The sequence below is a fragment of the Cantharellus anzutake genome, assembly GCF_015039405.1.
Source record: "Cantharellus anzutake strain C23 chromosome Unknown EI90scaffold_31, whole genome shotgun sequence".
In the NCBI taxonomy this organism is placed as follows: domain Eukaryota; kingdom Fungi; phylum Basidiomycota; class Agaricomycetes; order Cantharellales; family Hydnaceae; genus Cantharellus; species Cantharellus anzutake.
Window position 1 is genome coordinate 238,349 of NW_024066981.1, and position 25,645 is coordinate 263,993.

At 49.4% G+C, this 25,645-nt stretch overlaps 12 protein-coding genes across 12 annotated transcripts; 5 read left to right on the forward strand and 7 right to left on the reverse strand.

The window, feature by feature from the left end:
* Positions 1-222: 222 nt before the first annotated feature.
* On the reverse strand, positions 223-3,684 carry EI90DRAFT_3125182 (uncharacterized protein; the record flags this gene model as incomplete). The annotated part of the gene is made up of 10 exons (XM_039063805.1): positions 223-646; positions 706-840; positions 900-1,001; positions 1,049-1,095; positions 1,152-1,355; positions 1,415-2,182; positions 2,237-2,333; positions 2,395-2,494; positions 2,545-3,052; positions 3,109-3,684. The coding sequence occupies 10 exons, from the start codon at positions 3,682-3,684 to the stop codon at positions 223-225; spliced, it is 2,961 nt and encodes a 986-aa protein (XP_038914818.1).
* A 70-nt stretch (positions 3,685-3,754) lies between these two features.
* EI90DRAFT_2997107 (ras-induced vulval development antagonist-domain-containing protein) lies at positions 3,755-5,281 on the reverse strand. The gene is made up of 3 exons (XM_039056232.1): positions 4,900-5,281; positions 4,778-4,849; positions 3,755-4,727 (listed from the first exon to the last, which is right to left on the reverse strand). The coding sequence occupies exons 1-3, from the start codon at positions 5,226-5,228 to the stop codon at positions 3,857-3,859; spliced, it is 1,272 nt and encodes a 423-aa protein (XP_038914819.1). The 5' UTR covers positions 5,229-5,281; the 3' UTR covers positions 3,755-3,856.
* Positions 5,282-5,495: 214 nt separating this feature from the next.
* Positions 5,496-6,783, forward strand: EI90DRAFT_3062498 (kinase-like domain-containing protein). The gene is made up of 6 exons (XM_039060636.1): positions 5,496-5,631; positions 5,689-5,868; positions 5,923-6,041; positions 6,092-6,278; positions 6,329-6,478; positions 6,529-6,783. The coding sequence occupies exons 1-6, from the start codon at positions 5,572-5,574 to the stop codon at positions 6,757-6,759; spliced, it is 927 nt and encodes a 308-aa protein (XP_038914820.1). The 5' UTR covers positions 5,496-5,571; the 3' UTR covers positions 6,760-6,783.
* EI90DRAFT_3062501 (uncharacterized protein) lies at positions 6,529-10,302 on the reverse strand. The gene is made up of 7 exons (XM_039060637.1): positions 10,166-10,302; positions 9,899-10,102; positions 8,888-9,848; positions 8,612-8,826; positions 8,445-8,558; positions 7,403-8,387; positions 6,529-7,376 (listed from the first exon to the last, which is right to left on the reverse strand). Exons 1-7 carry the CDS (start codon positions 10,238-10,240, stop codon positions 6,910-6,912), a joined length of 3,021 nt encoding a protein of 1,006 aa, XP_038914821.1. The 5' UTR covers positions 10,241-10,302; the 3' UTR covers positions 6,529-6,909.
* A 183-nt stretch (positions 10,303-10,485) lies between these two features.
* EI90DRAFT_3062502 (uncharacterized protein) lies at positions 10,486-12,724 on the forward strand. The gene is made up of 7 exons (XM_039060638.1): positions 10,486-10,703; positions 10,757-10,786; positions 10,840-10,866; positions 10,921-11,028; positions 11,083-11,317; positions 11,375-11,676; positions 11,735-12,724. Exons 1-7 carry the CDS (start codon positions 10,579-10,581, stop codon positions 12,339-12,341), a joined length of 1,434 nt encoding a protein of 477 aa, XP_038914822.1. The 5' UTR covers positions 10,486-10,578; the 3' UTR covers positions 12,342-12,724.
* EI90DRAFT_1389537 (condensin complex subunit 2/barren) lies at positions 12,409-15,997 on the reverse strand. Its single transcript, XM_039051745.1, has 9 exons — positions 15,183-15,997; positions 14,827-15,120; positions 14,501-14,765; positions 13,928-14,446; positions 13,582-13,874; positions 13,484-13,517; positions 13,347-13,421; positions 12,983-13,281; positions 12,409-12,920 (listed from the first exon to the last, which is right to left on the reverse strand). Exons 1-9 carry the CDS (start codon positions 15,789-15,791, stop codon positions 12,612-12,614), a joined length of 2,697 nt encoding a protein of 898 aa, XP_038914823.1. The 5' UTR covers positions 15,792-15,997; the 3' UTR covers positions 12,409-12,611.
* Positions 15,998-17,693: 1,696 nt separating this feature from the next.
* On the reverse strand, positions 17,694-19,315 carry EI90DRAFT_3062504 (uncharacterized protein). Its single transcript, XM_039060639.1, has 2 exons — positions 18,969-19,315; positions 17,694-18,793 (listed from the first exon to the last, which is right to left on the reverse strand). The coding sequence occupies exons 1-2, from the start codon at positions 19,160-19,162 to the stop codon at positions 17,740-17,742; spliced, it is 1,248 nt and encodes a 415-aa protein (XP_038914824.1). The 5' UTR covers positions 19,163-19,315; the 3' UTR covers positions 17,694-17,739.
* A 236-nt stretch (positions 19,316-19,551) lies between these two features.
* On the reverse strand, positions 19,552-20,015 carry EI90DRAFT_3062507 (uncharacterized protein). The gene has a single exon (XM_039060640.1). It carries the CDS (start codon positions 19,837-19,839, stop codon positions 19,654-19,656), a length of 186 nt encoding a protein of 61 aa, XP_038914825.1. The 5' UTR covers positions 19,840-20,015; the 3' UTR covers positions 19,552-19,653.
* Positions 20,008-21,129, reverse strand: EI90DRAFT_3062508 (40S ribosomal protein S26). Its single transcript, XM_039060641.1, has 4 exons — positions 20,890-21,129; positions 20,451-20,628; positions 20,318-20,383; positions 20,008-20,162 (listed from the first exon to the last, which is right to left on the reverse strand). The coding sequence occupies exons 1-4, from the start codon at positions 20,890-20,892 to the stop codon at positions 20,038-20,040; spliced, it is 372 nt and encodes a 123-aa protein (XP_038914826.1). The 5' UTR covers positions 20,893-21,129; the 3' UTR covers positions 20,008-20,037.
* A 77-nt stretch (positions 21,130-21,206) lies between these two features.
* On the forward strand, positions 21,207-21,923 carry EI90DRAFT_3017198 (uncharacterized protein; the record flags this gene model as incomplete). The annotated part of the gene is made up of 4 exons (XM_039057078.1): positions 21,207-21,245; positions 21,371-21,549; positions 21,593-21,715; positions 21,791-21,923. 4 exons carry the CDS (start codon positions 21,207-21,209, stop codon positions 21,921-21,923), a joined length of 474 nt encoding a protein of 157 aa, XP_038914827.1.
* A 965-nt stretch (positions 21,924-22,888) lies between these two features.
* EI90DRAFT_1389764 (uncharacterized protein) lies at positions 22,889-23,838 on the forward strand. The gene is made up of 2 exons (XM_039051746.1): positions 22,889-22,895; positions 22,947-23,838. Exon 2 carries the CDS (start codon positions 23,067-23,069, stop codon positions 23,568-23,570), a length of 504 nt encoding a protein of 167 aa, XP_038914828.1. The 5' UTR covers positions 22,889-22,895; positions 22,947-23,066; the 3' UTR covers positions 23,571-23,838.
* Positions 23,839-24,791: 953 nt separating this feature from the next.
* EI90DRAFT_3062520 (uncharacterized protein) lies at positions 24,792-25,623 on the forward strand. Its single transcript, XM_039060642.1, has 2 exons — positions 24,792-25,286; positions 25,345-25,623. The coding sequence occupies exons 1-2, from the start codon at positions 25,028-25,030 to the stop codon at positions 25,590-25,592; spliced, it is 507 nt and encodes a 168-aa protein (XP_038914829.1). The 5' UTR covers positions 24,792-25,027; the 3' UTR covers positions 25,593-25,623.
* The last annotated feature ends 22 nt before the right edge of the window (positions 25,624-25,645 follow it).

Consider the following 25,645-nt stretch of genomic DNA (forward strand, 5'->3'; position numbering starts at 1 on the left):
CGACCGTGGGAATTCGTGGCTGTGGCCGTGCACTTCTCTTGAGTTACGGTTGCACTCGAGTCATTTGGATCAGATTCACATAATCTAGAGAATTGAAAAGCGCGTCTGATTTTGGGTCGCGCCAACACGTCCTGTTTCGTGAATCTTCGCCACACATATTTGCCTCAAGGAGATCAATGGGCAATGCGTGCATACACAACGTTAAACACCTTCCAAGTAGTCCTATCGGTCGTCCAAAGACAACGGAGGCACCGACATTTCTGGCGTAATCTCGCCCCCCCTAGACACTTCAGCGGCACTTGGAGTTCCCTTTGTTGGCCCAAACCGAGGGCTTCTGGAAACCGAAATGGATTGTCTTCTGGCCTTGTTCGCTTCACGTATTCGCGCTCGTTCTCCATCAGCGCGAAGGGTTTCAACCATCACTTTAAGGGCTTCCACATCCTCTTTCAACTCAGCGTTCTCTGTCTCCAGCTTCGATAGTTTGCTTTCGGTGTCGGGGCTGAGTGGTGGCTGTGGCCGAAGAGGGCTAGAACTGATGGATACCGGCCGGAATCTGGGTGAAGGCGTTTTCGCATTCGAGGGTCGAGGACTGCGAGGAGGATTGGCTAAACGCTGTTCTAGTCGTTTGAGTTCGCTTGTTCGCTCACTTCAGCACGGGCAATTAATGTTAGTCCTCTTTCTCGAATATTGGACGGGTAGCTGTACCTCAACATGACTTCTAGCTCTTTGTTCGCGTGTTCAAGGCTCCCAATAAGGGATTTCATGTTCATGATTTGATGTCGCGCTTCATGGAGAGCTTTTAGATCTGCTTTGAGTTGCTTTATCTCTTCAGACTCTTCGCTACGTCGAATACAACTCGTTTAACATGGCACAGGCAACAATGAATGAATAAGCCTCACAGGTTGACCTGTTTACACAATTCCTCGATTCTGCGTTCATATTTTGATAATTGCTCAGCCTTGGGATTGAGGAAATGAATTTGATTCGTAAGATCCACCACTCTATCTTGAAATTAGTATGATCATTACAATGTGAACCCTGTGCTTACTTTCTTTGTGCTTCTGCTAAGAGCGCAGATTGTGCCTTCACAGTATTCTATACATTGTGTTATAAATGGAGGAATATTTATTCATTGATTAAATGGGCATCACCTGGGCATCCGTAATTTGGCCTCTAAGATTCACGGCTTCTTCGAGCCAGCTCGCCTTTTCCTTCCGAAACCCATTGATTTTGTCATTGAGGATCGTAACCCAATCTCGGTTAGCTTTCTGAGCCCGCAAAGCTTGCTCCTTTAGCTTCGATATTTCTGTCGTGGATGCTTCAAGGCGGTGTCTATACTCTCGTAGCCGGTTGTGCTGCCAAAGAATGGGTCTAGTTCAATCAATTGGTTTCCCCACTGCGACGTGTTACGCACCAGCCCCTGGCGTTCTGATTCCTCGCACTTGGCTAAGACACGATCTTTATGAAGCCGATTAACGTGATGCTTCATCTGGTCCTTTAACCAAGCTGAGAAGTTGCACATTTCACGAAGCTGTGCATTCTCCCGCTGGAGAAAAATCACAGCTTGTTCTGTCGCCTCTCGACGAGGGGGTGGATCAGGACGGACGTCCTGTGAATGATACTTCTCAATTGAGGAGGACGAGGAAACGTCCTCTTCCACATCGGGAAGAGGAAGTGTACTGAGCGTTAGGGGGGAGGGCTGAGGTAAAGGCGGTATGGTGTTTTGGGTGGTCGGAGAAGATCCTGTCCTGTCCAGAAGCGATGTGAAAGATGTCGATGCCAGTAAATTCGGACTGGAGAATATTAGTGGAGTATGAGCGCCGGATGCATTGGGGGGGCTGTCTACGAAACTGGAACGATGTTCAGATATTGAAGACTTGCGTGTGTTGAAGATGTCAAGGGGTTGTAGACGGTCAAACTCGCGTGCTCTTGGGGTATTCTTATGGCTCTCTCGAACGGGCAAAATCCTAGGCGAATAGCCTTCCCGTGAAGTTGATGATTGAAGCATCTCCTCCACATCCAGTTCGACCCGCGATTGATCAAGACGCGCACAATCTGCCACAACCATTGCGACATCATCAATGTCGCTCCTCCCAGTTGTGTACGACAAGGGGCTCGACAATTCCGAAGGTGCGTCACGATACAATATTCCGGGATGAATAGCATGATTGCGAACGATTCGCTGTGTATCATGAATCAAAAAGGATTGAAACACTCGGATGCAGTGGCCCTGTACCTTGCTCCTTGAGCGAATCTCATCCACATCAAGTATATCTCTCCAAGGCACTGCGAAAGGGCTATCATAACCAACTTCTTGCAAGTGCACCACAGGCCTAAAATAAACAAGTTTCTACCACAGGTATGGTGAATGTGGAGACACAGAGTGGAGCTCACCGTCGAAGGAATGCGATCGTATTACATGGATAAATTCCGTAAATGAATGTAAAATAGCGGGAGGCATCGATGATCGTTGAAGGATCAGATGTGCTCGGTCCTGTGGCAGTGATATCAGACTTTCACCCAGTAGAAATGGATCACGCTCACCGAGACGGTCCCAATTAAGCTCAGGTTTTAAAACAAGTTCATTATAGTCTTGTAGATTATCGTGGGGAAGATCCTCGTCATTCCTGTGTCGGAAAACAGCTCTCGCATGCTCAGGATTTTTGTTATTTCCCTTGTCAGGACCAAGATTATCGTTGTCACTTTCCTCTGTCCCCTCCGATCTATTTGGGTTTGATGAATCATTTGGTTGCTTCCAGCACACAGCACGCGCGAGAAGCACCAACAGGGATCCCAGGCAATCCCTCAAACTTTCTGGACATCGGACGGCCATGTGAGGCATAATGCTAATCAAAGCAGAAATTTCCTGATCAAAGAGGGCATCTGATCGATCCACAAGGAGTGAAGTAAAAAATGCTTGTAGTAGTGGACTCTTGGAGAACTCAGATACAGGAGGGGAACGAGTGTTGGAGAAGACTCGGTGTAGGATAGTGGTGATGCCTGGTCTAGCGGCTGGATTTGTGAACATCGAATTCAAGACCGCAAATGAATCCTAGTATACTATCAGTAAATATTGCTACACAGCATGGCTGCATGAGTGTAACCCACATTAGGGGAACTAACAACATCAGAGGCAAGAATACGTTCTAGATTCTCCTCCCAAGTCTTTCTCGCCTCCCGGTCTTCCACCTTTTGGTTGAGACTCTCAATTACTCCCTCCGACGATTCAGCTGCAGGCGAGGCATCAAAGAGATATAATTCTAGCAGGCGACGTCGAAACTCTCTCGACCTTGACTCAGCAGAATGGGCATGGTCTTTCAGAGCAAAGCTAAGCATTTCCCTAAGGCCTTTCCCGGCATCAATACTGAGTCTTGGTTCACGAAGAGCCGTACGCAGGTGATCAAACCATGATATAATGGACGAAGCTGGCAGCACAGTTTTCAAAGTGAAGAGAACGGACAGGAATCCTTCTAAGTGCTTCACAGAGTTGTGAGGTACATGGTTCTCGTACACATCTAAGAGCTTCACTTCGAGGGGTGCAAGCCATTGCGGATGCGACTGGGAGGGATCGGCGTTGAATTCGCGTACCGATGCCGAAACAAGGGCTATGGCATCAGAGACCGAGCCACGCGGTGGCGTTTCGAATGCTAGTTTAAGGCGCTGAGCAACGTCCACGACGTCCATATACGATGTGACTCGGTCGTGAACTGTGATCCTGGCACTGAAAGTTGACAAGTACCCCACTTGCATCCGTGATTTTCCTAAAGAGTGATATTTAAGCGCTGTGCTACAGGCCACGATAAAGACCAGAACAAAGATAACCGAACGTCAATAATGATAGTCAAAATTATGGTTGTTATCTTGCAGTGCCCTTCAGCTTTTCCTCCAACATTTCTTTGAATCCACCAACGATCAAATTCTCCCGCTTCTCCCTCTCCTCTTTCTGCAGCTTCAAAATACCACGCTTCTCTTCAGCCGAAATAACCTGGTTCTCCTTGCGCATACGGACGGCATTCATACGACGATGGCGACTTCCACTCATCACATATCCCGACTTTTCGAACTTGTCTATCTCATCGCTCGTAAGACCTATTTCACCACGTCTAGGAATACGCTGATTGCTTAGAACGAAAGCAGCCATGGCGCTACCCTCTCCCTTTAGGAGTGCACCACCATAATCACGTTCGTTAATCTTGTCCTCCTTCCTCTTGTATGGCAATGGCCCAACCTCGTCGCCGTCATCGTCATCGTAGATTTGGGTTGTATTCTGACTCAATGGCGCTTTGGTGCCAGAAGAAGTTGTTGCCACTAAAGGCGCTATGTCAATGAGAGGATTCGGAGGGGAATCCGTCATTTGGGTGAGTGGATTATCCGGAAGTTTTTCGACCCAGACAGATTCGTCATCATTTCCGGTGTGCGTAGGACTTTCTCTTTCCATTTCCTTAGCCATTCCCTTGTCATCGTTGCGCTGGTGCGGGTATCGGCGGCGATCTCCTTCACTTTCGGATCCAGAGCCACTTTCGTCGTCAGATGAGCGGTGACGCCACGAACTACGGTGCCTGCTGTGCCTCGAAGAGTGATGTCTCGGACTCCTGTGATGATGGCGGTCGCGATCTCTCCGACTTGAATGTCTATGCTTCCTACGTTGACGATACTCTTTTTCGGACCTATCCGTGTCGCTCTCCGAGCCCACGGACCGCGAGCGTTTCCTGCGTTTGGGTGGGGGTCTTCGAGAATAATCAGTGATAGACCCGTCGATGAACAGCAAGAGATTTACTTGTCATGTGCAGGTGCCTTTGGTGAGGGTGGCCAAATAGATTTCGTGGTTTGTTCCCGCATCTGTCGACGACTGTGGCAAAAATAAGCATCATAGAAGGCAATATCCATGGGCACGCTCACCGTTCAGCCCAATCCGCACCTCCCCCTCGATAGTTGCGGTACCCACCGCTAGAAGGGTACGTGTTTTGTGACTCTGATTCATGTGTTCTGAGCGGCGAGGTCGTGCGAAATACGTCATAAGTTGGGCTTCCCCTTCGCCTCTGTTCTTCGCGAGAAGCGTATCCGTTGTCTACTGGCGGAATATGGGAGTTGGTGCGGTTTGAGCTCTCTCCTTGCCCATCAAACGGACTGCGACTGCGATATCTAGATGATCTATGACCACCATCCCCCTTATGAAGATCATCATATGTGCGGATGTTGGAAGCCCGCGAAGGATGGATCATGTTCATGTGTTGCTGGGGGACAGTGGAAGTCACAACTGCCCGGCCAACTCCGACGACACAACCAATTTAACCGATCTAAGCTCAAATGAAAACATGTGAATGTGAGAAAGCTTAGGCGTCTGGCTTGGGTCCATGGATGCCGTGGAGCGAAGCAACCAGGAGCGGGCAAAGAGATGGACAAAGGAAGCCAAGATCGGTGAAGGAACGTACGCAGTGGTGTACCGAGGTTTGTAACTCCAGTTGCGAGTGTCTTGACAATCTCATGGGGATGGCAGGACGGGAGGCTGCTACTGGAAAGCAAGTGGCTATCAAAAAAATAAAAGTTGGCCAATTTAAGGATGGCCTAGACATGTCTGCTGTTCGTGAGGTACAGTACCTTCGCGAGATTAACCACCCTAACATCATTAAGGTATCCCAGCGCGTACTCTGTAACATCGGTGCTTAGCTAATGCTCATGAATGCTTAGCTCCTGGACGTCTTCTCATCAAAAGCTAATCTTAATCTCGTCCTTGAATTCCTCGACAGTGACTTGGAGGCGGTCATCAAAGACCGGTCCAATGTATTTCTCCCTGCCGACATCAAAAGCTGGACGGCGATGACGCTTCGTGGTCTTGAATTTTGCCACAGAAATTGGGTACTTCATAGGGTGCGCTACTTCTCGCTCGTCATTACAACAAGGAGTCATCAATGGGGGGAACAGGATTTAAAACCAAACAATCTTCTTATTGGCTCTGACGGGCAGCTGAAACTCGCAGATTTTGGTCTCGCGAGAGACTTCGCTGATCCCGGAATGAAGATGACATGTCAAGTAATTACGAGGTAAGATACTTTGATTCATCATTTCGCTCAGGTGTTTGAATGTCACTTAGATGGTACCGACCGCCGGAGTTGTTGTTTGGGGCTAGGTATTACAGTACTGCGGTCGACATCTGGTCTGTTGGTTGTATTTTCGCTGAGCTCATGCTGCGTACCCCCTACCTACCCGGAGAGTCAGACATGGATCAACTGAAAACGATATTTCGCGCACTGGGCACACCCACAGAGAATGAATGGCCTGTCAGTTAGAGGCGCACCTCTCGCTACGCCAACGGCTGATCATTTTCCAGGGCCACACAAAATTACCTGACTACGTTTCGCTGGGCCAATTTCCGAAATCACCGCTGAAACTTTTGTTTACCGCTGCGAGCGCGGATGCATTGGACCTCCTCCAAAAGATGTTAACATATGAGCCCAGCCGCCGGGTAAATGCCAGAGATGTAAGCCCCCGAAGGATACCCTGCAGCAAACACTGATCCACATCTGACAGGCGCTACGACATCCTTATTTCTTCGCTCTCCCGTACCCAACGCATCCATCCAAGCTCCCGAGAACCAATGTGCCAACAGCTCCTCGGACATTACCTGAAGACACAGAAGGCCAGGTCAAAGCGACTAAGACCAGCAAAGCCAGGTCTCTAAAACGCAAGGTCAGCGACGATCCATTCTCAAGCGAAGAACCAAAGGATCTTCGATCAGTGGCTAGACGGCTTGAGTTCTAAACTTGCTATTGATCTTGGCATGCGAACTTGTTGCGAACCATGTGACGCAAGAGAGTGGCCGAACAGATCAAAAGGGCTGGAGCAGCAGGCGAAGTATCATTATTGTACTACATCAGCATCTCGAAGGAAATAAATAATGTGTCTCCTGAGTCACGGTCGGGGACTCTCGCATGCAGCGCATTTAATCTTATCTTGGTCGTTTGTTACCATGCAGGTACCGCATGTCCATGTGTTTGTGTCATCTTTCGGCTTGAGTCCAGCTGCAACCCAGTCGAACCCAGCGATTGGCGCCGTGGATTGAGGTGGTATTGGGCGTGATGCCTCACATGCCATGCATTTCTGCTGATCTAGCCCATTCTTGATTCCACAGGTCCCACAGATCCAAATGTCGGAAGAGGCGACCGGCTTTGCCATTCCAGCTCCCGCCCAATCAAAAGAGGTACCGCCGGATACAGTGACCTCCCCATTTGGGATCTTCTCTAAGGGTACAAGCGACTGCGCTGAGGAAGAGGGTGATGTTGGGGAAGTATTGCCCCCAGATTTTGGTGTCTCGCAGACCGCACATTTTATTGCAGTGGGAGGACTTTGACAGGCGCAAACTGGGCAGGTCCAGCTTCCTGCTGGCGACGACGGCAATTTGAACCCTGCAGCAGCAAAATCAAAGGCGACAGGGGCGGGGAAGCAGATGGGGAAGCGCTTGTCGTCGTAATTAGTGGAATGGTTGCAGGTGCTGAAGGCGGGTTTTTGTCATCTGAAAATGCAAATTCATACTTCAAAAGATCAGCCTCTGGGAGGGCGGCAGCATTGTCCAGTGCCTCCGATGACTCGCGAGTCTTGCAGATTGATTGAATAGTGGCAATGGAGGTAGGCAGGAGTATATCAAACGTGGAAAGCTCTTGTAAGGGAATGCGCAATGCGCGTGATTTCGGGGAAAGGATGGCAGGAGCTTCCTCGGCCGCATGGCTGTTCAGTTTCATCACCGTCGACGATTGCTCCTCGGGCATTGGCTTGGATGTTTCTTCATCCTCGTCATTGTCTGGGGGAAGAGAAACATGACGTAAGGGCGAAGGAATAACGGGGGATGTGGATTTAAAAGATGCATTAGGTGCAAGCAGACCGTTTGATGTTCCGGGTCGCGGTGCCAATGGTGCCGGTCGTGGTTTATTCGACGGACGGGATGGGGGTTGGACAACATTGCTAGGACTCTTCGCATCTTCAACTTCCTCAACGGAATTGGGCTGTATGTGCACAGCTTTGGCTGGACTCAAAGATGGTGACCGTGATGACGTTAGCGCCCCATTCTCTACATGGGAATGAGGTCCCTCGGACATTCTGTTGTTCACCCCGTTTTCCACATTCTCATCCTCGTCGTCATCAATTTCAATGACTTCTGGCCCCGATATAGCACGTTTCAGCACAAGGGGGGTTTCGTTTGGCTCTTCAGTCTTGATAATGGCGCACTCCAGGGCCCCAAGCCTGCTCTTGGGTATTTTAACCAGATCGGGTTTGGGGAATGGAGACTTCGCTTCGGTTCGGGAGGGGAACACGTTGATGGGTGACCTGCCGACGGAGTCGCCATTTAAATCGAGGTGGGTCTTCTCAGGTTTAGGGCGTTTCGAGGGTGGCTGCTGTTGTTAAAAACATGAATGCAGGAGCCAAATAGGAAGTGTTAAAGGAAAATGAACCTTAGGTGCAGTGCTGTCGATTTGGTCAAGAATGTTATCAGACTGCGTTGATTCAAAGCCACGCTTCACGGCCACTGGGGGCTCGATGATTGCTGTAGATGGCCTCTTCAGAAGCTACATGAATCGTGAGCCCCGAAGTAATCCCACGCTAAGCTCAATAACTGTACCTTGCGAGGTGTTGGTGTAGATATCCTGGCGCCTTTGGGGGTGGCAATGGTTTGGAATGGGTTGTATAAGGGGCTTCGAGCATCAGCGTCGCTTTCCTTGGGATTTTGAAGCTCCAGGGATCCTGTCCCATCCATCAATATGTCAAGAATAGCAACGGATGCTTGACTCTTTGGTTCGGATGTTCGGGAAGGCGGCTCTGAAGCCTGTGAGGATTCTGGATCGTAAATAAAGCTCTTGTTATCTTAGAGTGGAGTTTACGCAAAGTGAACCCGTACCGTTCAAGACTTTACGCAGTGGAGAGGGAGCCGACGACGGACGGGTAAACAATCCTGTAGTTCGAGGTAGCACGCGGTGGGACCGCACCGGCTCCGATGGTGCTTCAGAAGGCGCATGAGGTTTAGCTGGAGAGCTCATGGGGAATTGAACAGTATTTTGGAGTGGCGGAGATACTTCATGTTCCTTGATATTTGGCTTATCCGTATGTGGAGGTGACGAAGCAGCAGAACTCTCTTCTCCAGAAGTAGTAGGTGCACCGAAGTCACCTATTCGTCGTTTCTTCGTGCCAGAAGCCTCTTTATCATCTATATTATGGGCTTCCGCCGCATTCTTGGAGACAGCATAGCGTCTCGGAGTGGTTTGTCCGACGCCCACATACGTGGATCGGCGTCGATGCCTACGGACAGGAATCGGCGAATTCGGAAGGCTAATTTCAATTTGGGGTGTTGTGGCCTTGGTTTCTGATGTCGGAGGTGCAAGGAACGGTCTCGGTGCGCTTGGAGTGGAGGGTCGTGAGCTCCGAATTGTTAAAAGTGCTGCAGAAGGCACATCGGAAGGTGGGGGAGTATTGTTGATGAGGCCGAGGAGAGCCTCTGGGGGGACATCCGATGAGTCCTTGAGGGATTGTGCGATTCCTAGAAGCTCGAAGTTATTAAGCTTCGCCTCTCCCTTAGACTGAAGAAAGTCCACGATCTGTTGATAGCGATTTGAGGCTGTGGGCGCATTTCTATCCTGCGGTGATGTAGATCTACTTGGCGCGTCGTTCTGTCTAGAGAAGAGGGTAAGTTCGGTTGGTACAAGTGAAACTGACGATGTCTGCAATTGCCCGAAAGGCTTTACAGACGCAATATAGCGGCTGCCAGGCACCGTCGCGGTGGAGGGTGCAGAACCGAATGTGGCAGAAGACGTTTGCGAGGGGGGAACCGTTGAAAGGGAAGATTGATAATTGGGATCCAACATCTGCGTTTTGACTTTAGACACACAAGTGCTGATTGACGCGTCAAAATTACCTGTTCACCGCGTTTTGAGAGTTGCAGTGCTGCTGGAGAAGGAGTATATGGTTCGGGGATTCGACGGGATTCTACCGTGGTGGTTTCCTCCACCTCACTGTCGTCACTTCCTGAATATGATCCCGAGTCTTGATTTGTATCAGATAACGAGCTCCCGCGCTTGAAAGGCGCAGTTAGTACACTCCAGAGGGACGAGAGCGAAGACTAGAAAATGCACAAACGGTAAGCACAAAAGGGAGAAGTACGGCAAAGTAGCTAGATATTAACCGGCTTCGATGGTGGGCGCTCATATGGCTTTGATCTTTGACGCCGGGCGCGTCGTTCGGGTCCAGTAGCGCTCATCTGGTTGCCCCGAGGTTGTGGCACAAGTGACAATGAGAGAGTGAAATGCCAGGGAAATGCCGTGGCGGAGCTTACTATATGTCCGAGCGGCTGTGCAGATGCTGTACTTAATTTCAACCTTCTCAAGCGCCTTCGAACGACTGCGCTTGCTGAACGACTTCCCTTGCGTTGCATCCTGACACCAAATGAGTCTTGACCAGAACTTCTTTACACTCAATATCGCACCCAGCAAGGCTTCGCCTCCAGATATTGACCTCTCAGACCCTTACTCTAAGGATGTTTTGTACAGGAAGAGTCGATCAACGCGGCCTTCCGCAGCTGGGACCTATGAATGGTCGATGTATGATCCATACTCCAGTGCCCGCCTAGCTACAGTGACGGCACCTCACTCATCATCCAAAAAGAAGATCATAACCCTTCACGACCCTGACGTGCCAGTTGAATTTAACTTCATTGGAACCATGTATGCCAATTTATGTCTTCTACCTCGACTCACCAATGACCATTATTGAATAGGTCCTTCAAGTGGTCTTTCCAGTTTGAAGAGTAAGAGTCGTCCTCTATTTTTACCATGACGCCATATTCAATCACACTCTAAGCCATGAGTTCGAATGGAAGAAAGATTCGTACGTTTAATGCTTTCCAGGCGCTTCTATATTCGTGGCTTAATTACCATCTAGTTGCTATGTCATCCGCAAACCTGACCCTCCTGTCATTGTTTGTACGACAAGATCGGAGGCCAAGGATAAGCCTGCGTCCGTTCAGATCCTAGATTATAATGTCAAGCGGTCGGTCTATCGCCTTTAACGACACCTCGAGTCATGCTCATTCATAGAATTCAGGTTCGATATCAATGACCGGAAAGGGCTGGAGGTTTTACTTCTTTGTGGACTTCTTACATTCACAGATTATGTCGAGGGCACCAAAGAAATTGCAAGACAAGGGAACGTTGTGCCAACCGTGACTCCTACTCGTCCAGTTGTTGTTAGCCTGGCACAAGCCAATAAGCCTCCGCCGGCTGCCGGGGACCTGCCGTCCAAACCTCCTCCAAGCCTACCCCCCAAGCCCGTGTACAACGTGAGCACGTCCTGACTCGCCAGCGAGAATAGTTTCTTACCGTATGTGTTCCAATAGTTCACTCCTTACGAGAAGAACGAGGTCTTGGTTACCGAAGACGCCAAGATAGAGGAATACGCCCAGCACTGCTTGACTTTGCTTGCAGATCCAGCCCTCCTTTATGTGATCATCAAATCCCACACAGCTGACCAAGTGTCGAAGGTGGTCCAAGTGGCCCAAGAGACCAAGCGACTTCATCATCGAGAAGTTGGCGACGAAGAGGAACTGCATCAGTATGTGAAGTATGGCGAGGCAGAGGACACGAAGGGCAAAAAGCCCCATCGCGTTATTAACCTCGACGACGCTCCCGCTGCAAAGAAGTATAAGCATCCACAATCTTGTCAATGTTTATTACATCTGACGCATTCTACCGAATAGGGTTGAATACAAACCACCTACGTCTCTTACGATTCATCTCAGCAAAATTGAGCTTCCGGATCTGATACCGAATAAACGTCAGCCTCCTACTTCGCCGCAGTCTCTCAACCCGGTTGACACACGCTTCGGTTTACCATCACGAGCCAGGGCCGCTACACCGGAACCCCCAAAGTCAGAGACTCTGAAGCAACCAAACGACCGGAGACGTCGGAATTCGTTCGGTCCCTCTCCAAAGCCGTCAAAGCCTCAGTCTCCGACCTCATCCCAACCCCAGCGTCTAACTAAGACCAATGGCAATGGGAGATATACTGCAGGAAACCCGCAACCGCCCCGTCCCACCTCTAACGGACCATCCCCAGTTTCATCCCGTCCTCGCCCTACCCCGGGCATTGACGCACCGTCGCTGGTCATACCTGAGCCAAGAACCAATAACACGCCATCTACCCCTTCGGCATCCCCCCGCCCCAGCATGCCGTTAGGTTACCACGACCCAAATCATCATATGGGTTTACCCCTAATGCCAGGGGGCTATCCCGAAGCTTATCCAGAATCAGCTCCTGCCAAATCTTCTAAGGCTAGTGTGATGGAAAGACTGTTTGGGCGCTGACGCCCCGCAACCAATCAACGCATGTCTGGGCAATCTATATACCCCAACGGTGGATTGTTCTTGTTGGCCCTGGACATCTGGCATGCACAACATTATACCCCCAAAGGACTTTGACATCTTGTTCGCAAAGCTGGGCAGTCTTGACGCCATGCTTTTTTTTTTCTTCCACAACGACATTATGTATTCTGTACAAATCACCATATCGCTCCTCCAATACATACAGATAATGTCAAACGAAACCAAAACAAAAAAATTGAGCAAATAAATAATTCATGCAGCGACCGTTGCATTGGGATCTCTAAAGACATTGAGACTCCAAATATCACCAACCGATTTATCCTTGGGACCGTCATCCTCCAGATCCTCATTATTGTCAGGCATAGTCTTATCCCCACCTTCCACTTCAATCTTCAATCCACGCTCGTTTGCAAGGTGGAGAAGACAAATAAAGCAGAAAGATGTGCTAATCTCATCCATCTTCTCCCTGGTATACGACCCCCGCAGGCCTTGTATGACCGACTCAAACTTCCGGGGCTCGCTAGGGTCTGTCAGCTGAGCCGCTACCACTTCTTCATCACCCTGGCGCAAATGGCGAAATGAGACAGACCCTGGTGTGTCAGCATGAAAGCAAGATTCCTCACCTCGTGCGAGGCTTCCGGTTCCGTAATTATATTTAGCCCCTTCCATATGTTCTCCTTCAATTTCCGAACGTCCACCCGCTTCGCTTTCCGAGCGTAATTCACGAATTCAAGTCGTACTCGTTTGACCGTTTCTTGTGTGGCCGCAAGCAGATCTCCCGTGCCCTCATCGTCCAATGCTGACGGTATAAGCTCGTTGGGATCAGCATCCATATCATCATCGAAACCCAATCCAGGACCATCATCGTCATCGTCATCATGGAAGAACTGAGTGTTGAATGGTATCGGTCCGCCATCTTCAGCTGTATCCGCAATAACCAGGGTTAGCGAAGAGAGAGATAGGAAAGAGCAAGACATGGGCACGAACTCCGATCATAGTTACCATTGGAATTGGCCTGGGCGGCTGCCCAGAAGTGTTCATCCACTTCTCCATCCGCAGATTCTACGGGGAGTCAAACTGTCAAACCAACCACGCTCCCTTCTTGATAACCCTATCTACCATACCTTGCCCCGTCCGAACATGTCGCCGCATCTTAAGCTGAACCGTCGAAGAATGTCAGCCATCCCCAACAACAGTCATCAAGAAAACAAGCGACACCCACAGTAAATTTAGGCTTCAGGAAGAGCCTTAACAATTGCTGACTAGTAAAATGCATATCATCGGGTAAAAGATGATCATCCAGTTTCTTCCCTCCTTTCTTGGCCCTCCCCCGTCCACCTCTAGGTTTTGCTGTTGGTTGAGTAGATGAAGGAAGTTGCAGCATGGACGCCTTGGTAGCGGGTACAAAGAGGGACTTGGTCGTTTGTGAAGCTTCGATGGGATCAGTGAATGAAATGGTGAAAGCGGCCTTCTCGCGTCTGGCTCGGGGCTGCGATTCAGCGGCTGGATCTGTGACTGGAGAAACGGGTGATTCTTTCACGTCGTAAAAATGGAACAAAAGCTCGTACCTTTCCTAACGGAGCGACGAAGCTTCCAATGTTCGGGGCCAGCCCAATTCTTCATGAAATTGGTATCAAAATAGTCTAACATCTCCCCTTCCTCCTCATCATTCATAGCCATCACCAAATCTCGCTCATTGGGTGGCCGTCTCGGATCAAAACGCTCCATTCCTCCAATAACTGGCGGGCCAGCGCCCTCACCAGTGTCATCATCAAAACTGTCCATGCCACCACCTCCCCCCATACCGAAGTCATTAGCGGGCACTTGATTATCCCCCGTAAAGAAGTCCTGCGCTTCTCCATCATCGCCCAGATCTCCAGTGCTAAAGTCGGCTCCGAAACCCCCTCCAGAGTCTTCATTCCCAGCATCAAATGATGGATTAAGCTCTCCAACATTGCGGCTCCCAATTTTGTCGAGGAATGAAAGGTCTACGGCATTAGGATCTGACGAGAAACGGAAGTCGCTGAAGTCTTGTGCAATTGTCCGTAAGTCAACGGTATCAAATATCTCGTTTGTCATAAAATTCCCTAAGAATAAAGTGCATGAATGGAAATAACAGACCTGACAGCCATCAAGCTTACCCCGAATATGACCTAAATCTATTACGGCATGAGGATCCTCTTCTGCCTCTTCTTCGTCATCGATAACCTTGGAATCCCCAGAATCGAAAACGACTCGCATGTTAGAGTCAATACCGAGGTGATTCATGAGCAAGCCCGTAGCCCCTCCTTCGTCAAACTCGGCACGAGTCTTCCGAAAAAGGGGGTCAACGGCAAAATCAAGTTCGAGTTTCTTCACTTGTAATTGAGCATACGACTTGGCTAAAGTGGATTCTGTCCGGTGAACCTACGCAAGGAATAACCTAAGCGTCGGCGACAAAGTCAGGTACATTGAAAGATTTGCCCACCTTTCGTTTCTTTCCCTTATCGTCACCTTCGCCCACCTCTGCGTCGCGCTCAACATCCTCGCCCTGTGCCTCGTCCCCCTCCGCGGCACCACCATCCTGAGCAAGATTACTCAACAACTTCCCTGTCTCAGTCCCCACCGAATCCACACGACTCGTCCATATCTTGACGCATCCATCGAGTGTAAACGACGCCTTCTGAAAATTGATCGAGTTGTCGTCCGTATTCCTGAGAAGGGACATGTCATGAAAGTAATCTATTAATGCAAAGTTCCATGAATTGGTCGCATTAATTTTCTACCGGGAGAAATGCATCAGCGAAGAAAAACATGTCAAGAAAGAACGTGAAAGAGACGTACATTGTCCGTCGCCATCTTCATCCATTCTTCAAAATTACTGTTCATTACGTCTATCGACACCACAGGTGCGGGAGCAGGCGCCACCGCGTTAATCCTCGACGCGCTCATCCGCGGTCTACGCGTTGCAGGGGAACCCAACCCCTCTCCAACATCCCCAACTCTATCCGTACTACCCTTCGAGGCGTCTCCCCCGTTCCCTTCCCCCCGACCCCCATTCTGGCCCTCTCCTTCTCCTCCCTCGACATCACTCGAATGATTCACAAACGAAACACGAGCACTCTGCCTCCTCCGTTTTTTCTCCACCCGATCATCACGCTCTACAAAGGAAGACACCGATCGTTGAGGGCCTTTTTGCTGTTGTGGACCAGGTCTACGAGGACTATTGCTATTGCTCGGGGCGGCATCACTACTCCGATCCGGATTCCCACTTGACGCGTCGGCAAATACAGCTGCACCTGCTCTTCGTTTCTTCCCCTTCAGGCGTGTCGGGCTAGCCGGAGCAACGTCGTCTACATCACCAGGCGGATCGTTTTGCCTCCCTTTAATCGGAGCTTCAGCCTCCGAACTTTCAGATGTTTCAACCACTTTCTTTGTCCGACGCGGTGGCATTTATACGCCAAAAATTCAAGAGAAGAAGAAGGATACGGGGAGAGGGGGAATGTTACGCGTTTGGAGTGAACGTTTGAGCGTTAAGCGTGTCGAAAGGACTCGTGAAACGCGCTTCGACGTCAATACACCAATACAACGCCGATTTGTGAAGCATGTGATCATGGAGTTACAGTCACGCGACGAGGTCACGTCACAGCATTCATCACTCTTCTCGGGTCATCTTGCAACTTGTTTACCCTAAGAATGACCCACACACGTACACGCTCCCATTAATCTCTTCTTTCAGCCGTTTTTCGCACATAAAAAGGGTGCGGAGGCGAACCCCTCATTCGCCGCCGGTGTTTATGCAACAACACCCTAGTTCCCTGCTGTGAATGGCACCCAGGTCGATCGTTGTCCCTACAGTGCAACCGCACGCAACGTGTCTTGATTATGACCCCATATATGCAAAGAAGCGTGCTACTGTGCGGCATCAGTGTTAGACTTGACCTGGACCATATATTTCGATCTCGATCTCTTCTTAGCCAAGCAAGTCGTTTGCTGATATGCAGGATGAGAAGCTTCAAGGCTTTGAGCTCTGCCTAACTAGGGAAGACATAGCTCCAGGAAATGATCTTGTATTTCTCCTACATAAAAAAAACATTGATCCGTCGGCCCAATGTTTATCCTTTACCGAGAACATTCAACTACATATAGTGAAGCTTGCCGGGCCTATATACACGCGCACCCTTCGTACTAATACGATAGGCTGCACTTTCCCTCCTTAAACGTGCCCTACCGCGCAATCGCCCGCATTTCGGATCGATAGCTATCAGCGAGAGAAATCAGACAAATGGTTTGGCTTCTCAAGCCTTCGCCCGAAGCAAAAGCCAAAAACCGGATGACAATTTGCAAATACCTTTCCGATCGAACCCGATACTCTATACTCACGTGCAGCACCCCCCCGCTTGCAAGACGGTTCCATGGACGCATGGCGAATATCGCTATCGCGAATGTGCGCGCGCATCCCAATATTGTAATGTAGAAGTTGGACGGGGTTTATATTATGTATGTAACGCTGATAGGGTAAAATAGAAATACAGCTGTTACATGATGTAAGGGCACTGTGCACAAGGGGGGCGTTTTCGAGCAAAATTCGCCAGAACAGAATGAATGACTAAGACTATCCACTAAAAAAGAGACAACCCAGATTCTGGTGATAACCGCAAATATTGAAAAAGTAACGCGCGCTACAATATGAATCAATATGTCCGTGTGAATGCAAAGAAAAGACCGGGAGAAATGCGATATGGAGGAAGGAAGGGAAAAAACCGAGGCCCCCCTCCCCCAAACGTGGTATATCAAGGTCCATGAGGACGTATTCGTTGGGGAATACATACAAATCGACTTGTCAATAAAACCGCGCGAATCGGAGGGTCTACGATCGTCATGAAAACGTGGGGTCATGTGCAAATTCGCTCCCTTAAGCAGCTGTGGTCACCGGACACCAGAGACAAATTTCAAAAACCACCAAAAAAGGCTGTTCGATGTAAAGAAGATACGGACCGATAACTGGATAGTGAATGTCAATGATGCGGGAGGGGGGGGGGGGGGGGCATGGCGAATGGGTGAGGCGGAGGGTACTTGTTGGGGAAGGAGAAGCGAGTCAATTTGCAATGCTATGAGGAAAGGAGAAGTTGAGTTGCGGAAAGCAATCCAAGTGCAGTGGAGAGGGAATAACAAAAGACAAGCAGAACGAGGAGAGGAGGGTGTCGCTCAAAGCTTCCAAACAACAATGGAAATCAGGCAAAAAAATCGACTTAGATTTAAGATTCATCCAATCGGCCGATGCCCCATTTTCAGCATCACGGACGGGGCTCCATGATAACAATGCCTGAACGTGGGCACACAATTTGTGCATTCCCTTTTTCCGAATCTGGGGCACAAGGCAACCCCACGATCAAAGATGCTAGACCTTCCCTCGAGAACTTGAGCCCAAGCCCATCCCTCCACCAGGCTTACACGACGTCATAGGCCGCTGCAAGAGATGAGGACCCCGTGCGCAGGTAGCAACATAAGGTCGATGATGATTCATGGTGGAAGGTCGTGGCGGCGGATACGGTGTGGACCCCAGCCGGTGCTGCGGAGACGAGAACCGGTTCGCACAAGTGGGGTGGAATACAGAAGATGATGCGGCCGGTGGGTCGTAGTGACGGACAGGATGCGACGGCTGGGGTTGGGACATTGACGATAAAGTGTTGGAAGGTACATCAAATTCCCTGGATCTATGTTCGTCCGTCTTCGGCAAGGTGGTACGGTTCGATTCTTGAGGTGCCTGAATTTCGCCGTCGGTCCACGTCAATGTCGGTTCCTCGTCTTCGCCCCGGTCGGATCGCGCTGAGTCGCTCATTTGCGACACGCTGTCATCCTCCGTTGTTGTTTGAGCATCATCATCCAATTCCGATTCCCCATCACAACTTGATATGGAAGGTGGTGGAGTCGGTAAAGCGGGTGGGGGAGGGCTGGAAGATGACGTTTCTGGGAGGGACAACAAAGGCATGAAATGGAATCCTTGCAAGGTTGGCTTTTTCGGAGAAGAAAACTTCCTAGGAGCTGGTGTTGCCAGGAGTGCAGAGGTGATGTTGAGAGCCTGGGAGATATGATTGCACGTTTCCTTATCTGGAGGTTTTGACGGGAAAGTGGACGTTCCGCCAGTCTCAGCCGATTTCTGACCGTCTAATGACGGTTCATCGGGGGTAGGCAAGCCATCGGGAGGGCTTAGTGGAATATGGTATGCAGGGGAGGATAATGGCTTGTCGTCGATTTGAGGTGAATCAACCCGGTCAGGTGTCGGCACAGGGGTAGCAGTCGGTGTTGGGGCCTTGTCGCAGTGTTTTCTATCGAAAATGGGTTGTAGACCAACACCAACGCGAGGCAAACCAATGACGGGTAGGTCGGCCAACGATCTAAATGGAGACTGTGGAACTTTGTCTAATTCGAGCTGTTTAAGCTCGAGCAAGTCTCTAGAGTATCAAGAGGAAGAAAAACACCACAAAATCAGCTTCCTTCTCTCGCACGCGTGACAAACTCGATGGCGGTGACGCCAAAAAAGAAAAGCGAAGTATCACCGAATGTGGTCATGGGTGTGACATGACCCACCCACAAACCACAACAACGGAGGAAAGAGCAAGCACTAACCTGTAAGTGAGCTTTGGGGTAACCGGACAGGGAGACCTGTCCCACTGCTCAACCTCATGAATCTCATTCTTGAGACACCACTTGACGCATCGTTTGGCAACACAATCACTGGAAGGAGTCCGGACAAGACAACCACGCCGAGGAGTAGGACAGATGATCTGAGAGGTGGAAGAGGATGTGTCAGTTGTCCCCATGATATGGAAACGGAGCGTTGTGTACGGGTGGTGAAGGAGGAGGACGCGGAGGGATGTGGGGAGTGAACTTGTAAAGGACGAAGAGAGCGTTGGAGGACAGAGAATATATTCGGATTCGGACGGGAAAGAGTCCAGACTTGAATCCGACCGAGTCCGACAAAATGGTGCAATAAAGTTAAGTAATATGAATATGAATAAAAATGAAATTGTTATCATATGGACAACGAGGCAGCGCTAACGCTAGTTGACCTGGTCGCACGACCCATTGCAACGTTGCTTTTCTAAAGTACCCCTGGCCCCCACGCTAGAAACTTGCCCAAGTGCTCAGATCCCTGGCACCAAATATCCCAAAACATATGGCACTTCTATGATCTGATCGTGTTACACCATTTCCCATCCTCATGAAATCCCCATCACGTCAAGTTCCCGTCAGCCACCTTACTCTCAAAACACCGTCAGCTCCGTTCCCGACACAGCTATTTACGAAAACGTTAATCCTGTGTCAAGTTGCCTCGCCACATTGCAGCCTCACGTGACCCCAAACCTGTCCACATGAATTTATGAAAGGCGCCCTGGACAGACGTGAAGCGATAAATGAGCGCATTTAAAGCTCTCATGATTGCTAAGGCTATAGCGAAAGCAGGGTCATGGCCATCTAGAACAATGATCGGGCGCATGTAAGGGGTGATGAGTAATCAAAACCAGACAACGAAGGATCGATCACAACAAGCACATGGTGTAAACGGCATAGGACGAGGCATCAACGGGCACAATATGGCATCAAGTCGAGAAACAGCCGCAAGCATGAAGATAGCATAAAACAATCGTGTGGAATGTGGTGGAGCTTTTTTTTTCTCCTATATCAGAAACGACCATCATGCAGCACCCTTAGCATCTTCAGCCGCTGTGACGGCAACATTGATCTTCTTCCCATCCTTCCACCGAACACGCGGTGGAGGGGCACGGTTACGGCGACCCTCCCGGGAGCGGACACGCACGACTAAAAATGGGCCATTTTTGTTCAGGAAGAAAAGGGGAGGGGAGGGGTTATGGGCCAACAGAAGTGTCGAATTGAAAATGTACGTCAGTGAGATTAAGATTAACATCGCGGATCGGAGAACCCCTTGAGGAATCTACCAAAGGGAATGGACTTACTATGTGAGTGAATAGCACACGAAACGCAGTACGCAATTTTGAGGTACAGTTTAGGAACAGCGTATTCTGCGCAAAAGATACATAATCAATGAATTAACTATTATCAAAGCCCAAGAGACCTAAATTGGCTCACCTTGGTAGACAGAGGCAGCGCTGATATCCGAAATCGCAGCAGACTCGACCATATTCCTCACGGTGAATCGCTTAATCGCCTTGTCTTTTGGCACGCATCGGGCACAGTTCGAGCAACGGATAAACTTGGTATGGCCACGGTTATGCTTGTTCCGCCCCCCATTTCTTCGCTTGGTAGTCTATCATTCCAATCACCAAAAAGCCAAAAAGAACCAAGATGATTGATTGTTTTGGCCACCCATCCATTCGTTCGGTACCAAGGCATCAAAATCCAAAGCAGGCCGGAGAACCCCAGAAGCATCAATGGCGCAAGACACAGTACAGATTCACCATGGGGAGGAAGGATAAACAGACTATTATCAGCACACACTGAACTTGCATCCAAAGTCACGAACGTGCATCCAGCCGAGAACCAGCATTCTGCACCCAAAATAACTCACCATAATGTGCTAAGAGACTTGGAACAGAGATTAGAGTCGATCCAGATACAACCCTGAGTCTCTAAGTTGGCTTGAGGACGTCCTCGTCGTTGAGTCACAATTGAATTGGTTCGGATATTTCCGAATTCAGACAAAGGTGTCACTACGAATGCCTGCACTGATGTGATTCCTGTATTTCGCCCATTTACTGTTCGTCACCATGATAATTGCGAGCAACAAGCCTTGGGGTTTTACTCTGCATGCAGCACAAGAAAGGACGTCAATCTCAATCAGTGTGACGAGTTCGTTGCATCTGATAAGTAACTCCAATCGTTCAAATGATACGAAAACGTGGCAAGATTTGTCTGGCACGCATAGTGTGTCCTACCTTTCAACATCGCAGACCGCAAGTCCGTTGGAAAAATAGGATTAAGGTTCAGTTCTGCATTTTTGAAAATTGATCTTAGAGAGAAATCTAGATGGGCGATTTCATTTGAAATAGGTAAGCGTTCCATCTAGCACATGCGGTAACTGGTGGAAGTTAAAAGCAGATAGGGGATCGCCTGAAAAGGGGAGGAACGGTGCGACATGGATGAACTGCAGCGGTACTCGGGCAAAAGATGAAAGAAAGGGTGCGACAGAATGCCGCCACATGCCCAGCGTGTTGTACAATGCTCAGGGGTGACTGATAGCGGTTCTCATTGGTGATGCCAACCACTTACAGCCTTCGGGTAGTCGGAGGATGGGCGCGTGTACGCGGGTCGCTGAATGACGACATGCTCTGTCGCATTGTAGCAGGGACTTGTTGCCCGAATTATGTGTCTGCTGCATCACGGGAGGCAGTTCAGTGAGTGGAAAAGCGGCTGGGTGGCCGTTGAACGCTTCTGACATGTGCGCGGACTTATTTTTATGGGCGACGCAGAAGCGGAAGTGTGCTAGCGGCTGCGGAGAAGTTTCTAGGCATGGTACGAGCTAGGAGGTGGAAGCAAGATGATAAGTATGAGATTGTAAATAAGCGGCAATACGTTGCCGTTGACGATGCCAATTTTGGGTAGCTCGTTTGGACGCAATAAACTATGCCCCCTACCTCCGAGGGAATGGAGAGGTGCGGTTGTGCATAACTGAGAAGTGTCGTCCCCCCCACGCCCATGCTATGAACAAAGCTGGCCTTGCACAGGCTTGTCATCGTTATCGGCGCCATTCAGTCAATTGAACGACGTGCATGACTTCCCACAATAGATCTCTGGTCGAAGCCAGCTTCTCCCCATCACATTGAAAACGTTTGCTTGTTATGGGCTAAGTTGTTGCTCACGTAATCACTATTTGTTGCAACTCATTCGAAGTGGCGCCGTCTCCGAGCCGTTGACACTCCGCCTAAGTAAACTCGCAATACGATCTTTACTAGTGCCAGCTATGATTCGGGCCTCAGAAGAAGCTAGAGTATTCTGTGGTTGAGCTCAACTCCTTGGACTTTGTTGCAACGCCACCCAGTCGGAGGTTTGGAGTGAACTTGCGCCCTGGTACATCTTGATTTGCTATTAGACATTGATCCTTCCGCTCCATCATCCCGTATTCCGTCCCTCGAGCTCGACGAGGGGCACTTTATGGTTTTATGGGCGCTTCATCAGCCACATGATCAGCCACTTCCCGTCTTGCGAATCTCATTCATCACCCCCCCCTTTCCGGAAAGAAGCATTTCCTTTATCTTCTCTCTTCGTTGGCGGCTTCCCATACTGCCTCGTTGCCTTGCACTCCAGAGGAACGTTCCAACAGCAGCATCTCTTCCGCGGGCAACACCTAGAAGCCTGACATATGTACAAGACCCCGCAGCCTTGTCCATCCACTCTCGCTGGGCCGGCTCGGAGCCGGAGCACCCGAACGAAGCAGTCTAGTGAACTCGGTGCCAATTGTACTGAATTTGCCTCGATGCGTTCTTCGAGTTGACTTCAAATTAAACCGTTTGGGCACCAAACCATCATCGGTACAGTTACAATGGCCTAGGCCCATTTCTACTACTCCTTAAAGACGTGAGTCTCATTCTCTCACAAGATTTCACGGATTTTGATGCCCACCATCAGCATCCTTATCCTTTTCAAGGTGGTATCGATAGATGCGGGAATTGGATTCTCGGAATTACAATGTTGAAGGGACCTAGGTTGAGGATGATCCGACAAGCTCACTGCATCTGGGAGAGTTGAATGTGCGCAACTTCCCTAAACAACCTTCCCCGGTTAAGTTTTGATTTTGACAGATGCATTCGATCCATAAATAGGCACTCATGCCCCGGTATATACCAGTTTTACTTGGAAGAGCGTCCCAAAAGATTCGACAAAAGGGAAATCATCATATTAATGCTGTGTCATTTCCCTCGCTTAGGCGATCCGCCCTACTGCGGCACAAGGGAACACTCTGCCCATTCGCATATTCCCCTCTTACAATACCCACATATAAAGCCTCAATCAGTATCATCAGCTCACCTCGTCCATTCCGCCAGTGCCCTTTCATCTCATTACACGCACACGCACACTCACACACACTCTCTATCGAACTTTTGTTTCGTGTCCTTCCATCCGTTCTTCCATAGTCTATCCACTGTCTCAGATCTATCCACGCACTCCCACTTGCAAGATTACCCTCTCTCTCTCTCTCTCATGAATATCCCGGCACCGTTTCCAACTGTCCGTATCAGTTCGCAGCACTGATTTCACTCGTAGACACTCCGCTCCACAATTCCGGGCATGATTCGAACGTTGATTCCGCGGAATTCATTGTGGCGGAGAGCGGGTGATGGATGGACTGCTGAACTGAGGGCGCCGGATGCCAACGGATCATTCAGATGAGCTAGCTCACTGGCTGATCAAGCCTCTTCGCCCTTCTTACCCCTCACTCCTTTCTCCTCGCGCAAGTAGTAGGGGCCCAATGAACAGGTCAGTTCACCTAATTCCTGGGCCATGATCAAGCCTTCGCTAGCACAAATCTTTGACGAGGAGATTCGATGCTTCCCCTTCATCTCGTTTGCTGGTGCATGCAGATTTCCGATGTCGATTAGAATTTTCGCAGCCTTCCCTGTAAAATACCGGACAATAACTTGGACAGCAGCTAGAGAAAAGATTGCATTGTTGTGACATTGATTCCTCTATGACGCGCAGAATATTCTATTTCGGCGTTATGAGCTGACTGGTGGGATGAAGTGTTCAGACATGATCCCTCAGTATTGTGTCCAGTCCGTCATGATCTCATGCTCGCCCGGCCGAGACAAAAATCGACAGCCTGCTTTTGGACGAATAACCCTTGTCGATCATGTAATTATCCAAAAATGACAGGAAGTAGGCCTACAGCTACTCTGACTAAACCTAGTAACTTATGCCGGGGTCCAGCCGTGCACTGGAGGTACTTCTGCCTCATTCCACATGTCACACCAAGTAGTTCATAATGTTGATGGGGAGCACATGCACAAAAAATGGTACATATAATATCAACGGCGCTTCGATCTAAACTCATTAGCGTCTGTCATGCTTGTTAGGTACATGCAAATACCATGTCTAAAAACTATATATTAGGAAAATACGGTAAAGTTCAATATATTGTATAATACGCGCGCTACATGCATCGATCGATAGCGTGAATGTTCAGGGAGCGAGGCCTATACTATATTAATATGTAGATCGAGGCTGGTAACCTGCCTAGGAGCGAAGCCGGCCATATGTGAGGTAATTCCAGAGACTAAGAATACGTTCAATTACAGCAAGAGACAAAAAAAACGGCCGATCAAAATTTGCTAAACGTCACGGGTGGGTCTCGTGATGATCCAAATCGGGAGCAAAATCAGGGTCAAATTAGAATTAGAATACACCGCTGTTTTAGCACACATGACCTATATGGCAACTGCCTACTGCCCGTCTTCTGCTGGGGTCTCTTCCAGCGTTGAAGGTATTTTTACCCTGTTTCACGTGTGCCACTCAATAGTTTTGTAGCTCATGTGAAGCATGGCTGCTTCATCCGTTACATGACCACAGCGCATCCCATGATTTGTTGTATGTCGGCACTGTCGGCACTGTCGACGGCACTTCCGAGTTCACCAGGTATAAAATGCCACGTTCCATGGCCTCTTAGTCTGAAAGTTCAGCGTTGATCTTTCCCTTCTACTAACTCTCTCATTATGACGACTAACATTGAAAAGTTTGATCTTAAATTCTGGGAGGAGAACCCGGGAAGACGTCCTCTATGGAGTGCTGCACATCTACTTGGAATGACTGACATCCCTCCACTACCAAAGACTCGCGATGATGCCCTTTCCAAATGCCTTGTCAACGGGCATGCGCGATATCTTCCAGATAATTCCACCGTTGTATTGGATGCCTTTGATGACGGCAAGGGCCAAGGTGATGACGCAGTATCATTTTTCATTCCTCACAACTGTAAGTACCCTATTGTTGATTCTACTTCGATGCTCTCAACCCTATCTATCTTCTAAAGGGGATCAATCGCAGTCCGACAATGGCCTCCGCAGCCGTATCCAGAATTATCTTAATCGGACATCTGCAACACCAAATGCACCTATCACACTCGCCAATGCTGCCACCCTGCTTCAGGACCTCGCGGCAGCCCAAATCTCTTCTCACACTCTACCCGACTCGTCAACTAGCCAAGCGAAGGTGAAGACTAGGAAAGTCGGTACCAGACCGCGCCATAGTAATGCTTCGCTTGTGTATGCTCCGACCTGAATGTCGCAATGCAGAATACCTTCCAGTGACATTGCTGGAAGGACAGAATATCT

What these genes read in the sequence shown, in the direction of transcription:
- EI90DRAFT_2997107 (XM_039056232.1), bottom strand. Translation starts at nt 5,228, where the DNA reads ATGAACATGATCCATCCTTCGCGGGCTTCCAACATCCGCACATATGAT. An exon ending in GGTGCGGATTGGGCTGAACG is followed by an intron (nt 4,850 to 4,899) that starts GTGAGCGTGCCC and finishes TTTTTGCCACAG; the next exon opens with TCGTCGACAGATGCGGGAAC. An exon ending in AAGGCACCTGCACATGACAA is followed by an intron (nt 4,728 to 4,777) that starts GTAAATCTCTTG and finishes TTATTCTCGAAG; the next exon opens with ACCCCCACCCAAACGCAGGA.
- EI90DRAFT_3062498 (XM_039060636.1), top strand. Translation starts at nt 5,572, where the DNA reads ATGTCTGCTGTTCGTGAGGTACAGTACCTTCGCGAGATTAACCACCCT. An exon ending in ACATGTCAAGTAATTACGAG is followed by an intron (nt 6,042 to 6,091) that starts GTAAGATACTTT and finishes AATGTCACTTAG; the next exon opens with ATGGTACCGACCGCCGGAGT. An exon ending in CCACAGAGAATGAATGGCCT is followed by an intron (nt 6,279 to 6,328) that starts GTCAGTTAGAGG and finishes ATCATTTTCCAG; the next exon opens with GGCCACACAAAATTACCTGA.
- EI90DRAFT_3062501 (XM_039060637.1), bottom strand. Translation starts at nt 10,240, where the DNA reads ATGAGCGCTACTGGACCCGAACGACGCGCCCGGCGTCAAAGATCAAAG. An exon ending in TCTCAAAACGCGGTGAACAG is followed by an intron (nt 9,849 to 9,898) that starts GTAATTTTGACG and finishes GTCAAAACGCAG; the next exon opens with ATGTTGGATCCCAATTATCA. An exon ending in TTTGATTTTGCTGCTGCAGG is followed by an intron (nt 7,377 to 7,402) that starts GTTCAAATTGCC and finishes CGTCGCCAGCAG; the next exon opens with GAAGCTGGACCTGCCCAGTT.
- EI90DRAFT_3062502 (XM_039060638.1), top strand. Translation starts at nt 10,579, where the DNA reads ATGTATGATCCATACTCCAGTGCCCGCCTAGCTACAGTGACGGCACCT. An exon ending in TGGTCTTTCCAGTTTGAAGA is followed by an intron (nt 10,787 to 10,839) that starts GTAAGAGTCGTC and finishes TCACACTCTAAG; the next exon opens with CCATGAGTTCGAATGGAAGA. An exon ending in GACGCTCCCGCTGCAAAGAA is followed by an intron (nt 11,677 to 11,734) that starts GTATAAGCATCC and finishes TCTACCGAATAG; the next exon opens with GGTTGAATACAAACCACCTA.
- EI90DRAFT_1389537 (XM_039051745.1), bottom strand. Translation starts at nt 15,791, where the DNA reads ATGCCACCGCGTCGGACAAAGAAAGTGGTTGAAACATCTGAAAGTTCG. An exon ending in ATAAGGGAAAGAAACGAAAG is followed by an intron (nt 14,766 to 14,826) that starts GTGGGCAAATCT and finishes TTCCTTGCGTAG; the next exon opens with GTTCACCGGACAGAATCCAC. An exon ending in ACATGTTCGGACGGGGCAAG is followed by an intron (nt 13,422 to 13,483) that starts GTATGGTAGATA and finishes GACTCCCCGTAG; the next exon opens with AATCTGCGGATGGAGAAGTG.
- EI90DRAFT_3062504 (XM_039060639.1), bottom strand. Translation starts at nt 19,162, where the DNA reads ATGGGGACAACTGACACATCCTCTTCCACCTCTCAGATCATCTGTCCT. An exon ending in ACCCCAAAGCTCACTTACAG is followed by an intron (nt 18,794 to 18,968) that starts GTTAGTGCTTGC and finishes TTGATACTCTAG; the next exon opens with AGACTTGCTCGAGCTTAAAC.
- EI90DRAFT_3062507 (XM_039060640.1), bottom strand. Translation starts at nt 19,839, where the DNA reads ATGCGCCCGATCATTGTTCTAGATGGCCATGACCCTGCTTTCGCTATA.
- EI90DRAFT_3062508 (XM_039060641.1), bottom strand. An exon ending in CGCTGCCTCTGTCTACCAAG is followed by an intron (nt 20,384 to 20,450) that starts GTGAGCCAATTT and finishes TCTTTTGCGCAG; the next exon opens with AATACGCTGTTCCTAAACTG. An exon ending in GTGTGCTATTCACTCACATA is followed by an intron (nt 20,163 to 20,317) that starts GTAAGTCCATTC and finishes GCCCATTTTTAG; the next exon opens with TCGTGCGTGTCCGCTCCCGG.
- EI90DRAFT_1389764 (XM_039051746.1), top strand. Translation starts at nt 23,067, where the DNA reads ATGTGCGCAACTTCCCTAAACAACCTTCCCCGGTTAAGTTTTGATTTT.
- EI90DRAFT_3062520 (XM_039060642.1), top strand. Translation starts at nt 25,028, where the DNA reads ATGACGACTAACATTGAAAAGTTTGATCTTAAATTCTGGGAGGAGAAC. An exon ending in ATTTTTCATTCCTCACAACT is followed by an intron (nt 25,287 to 25,344) that starts GTAAGTACCCTA and finishes TATCTTCTAAAG; the next exon opens with GGGATCAATCGCAGTCCGAC.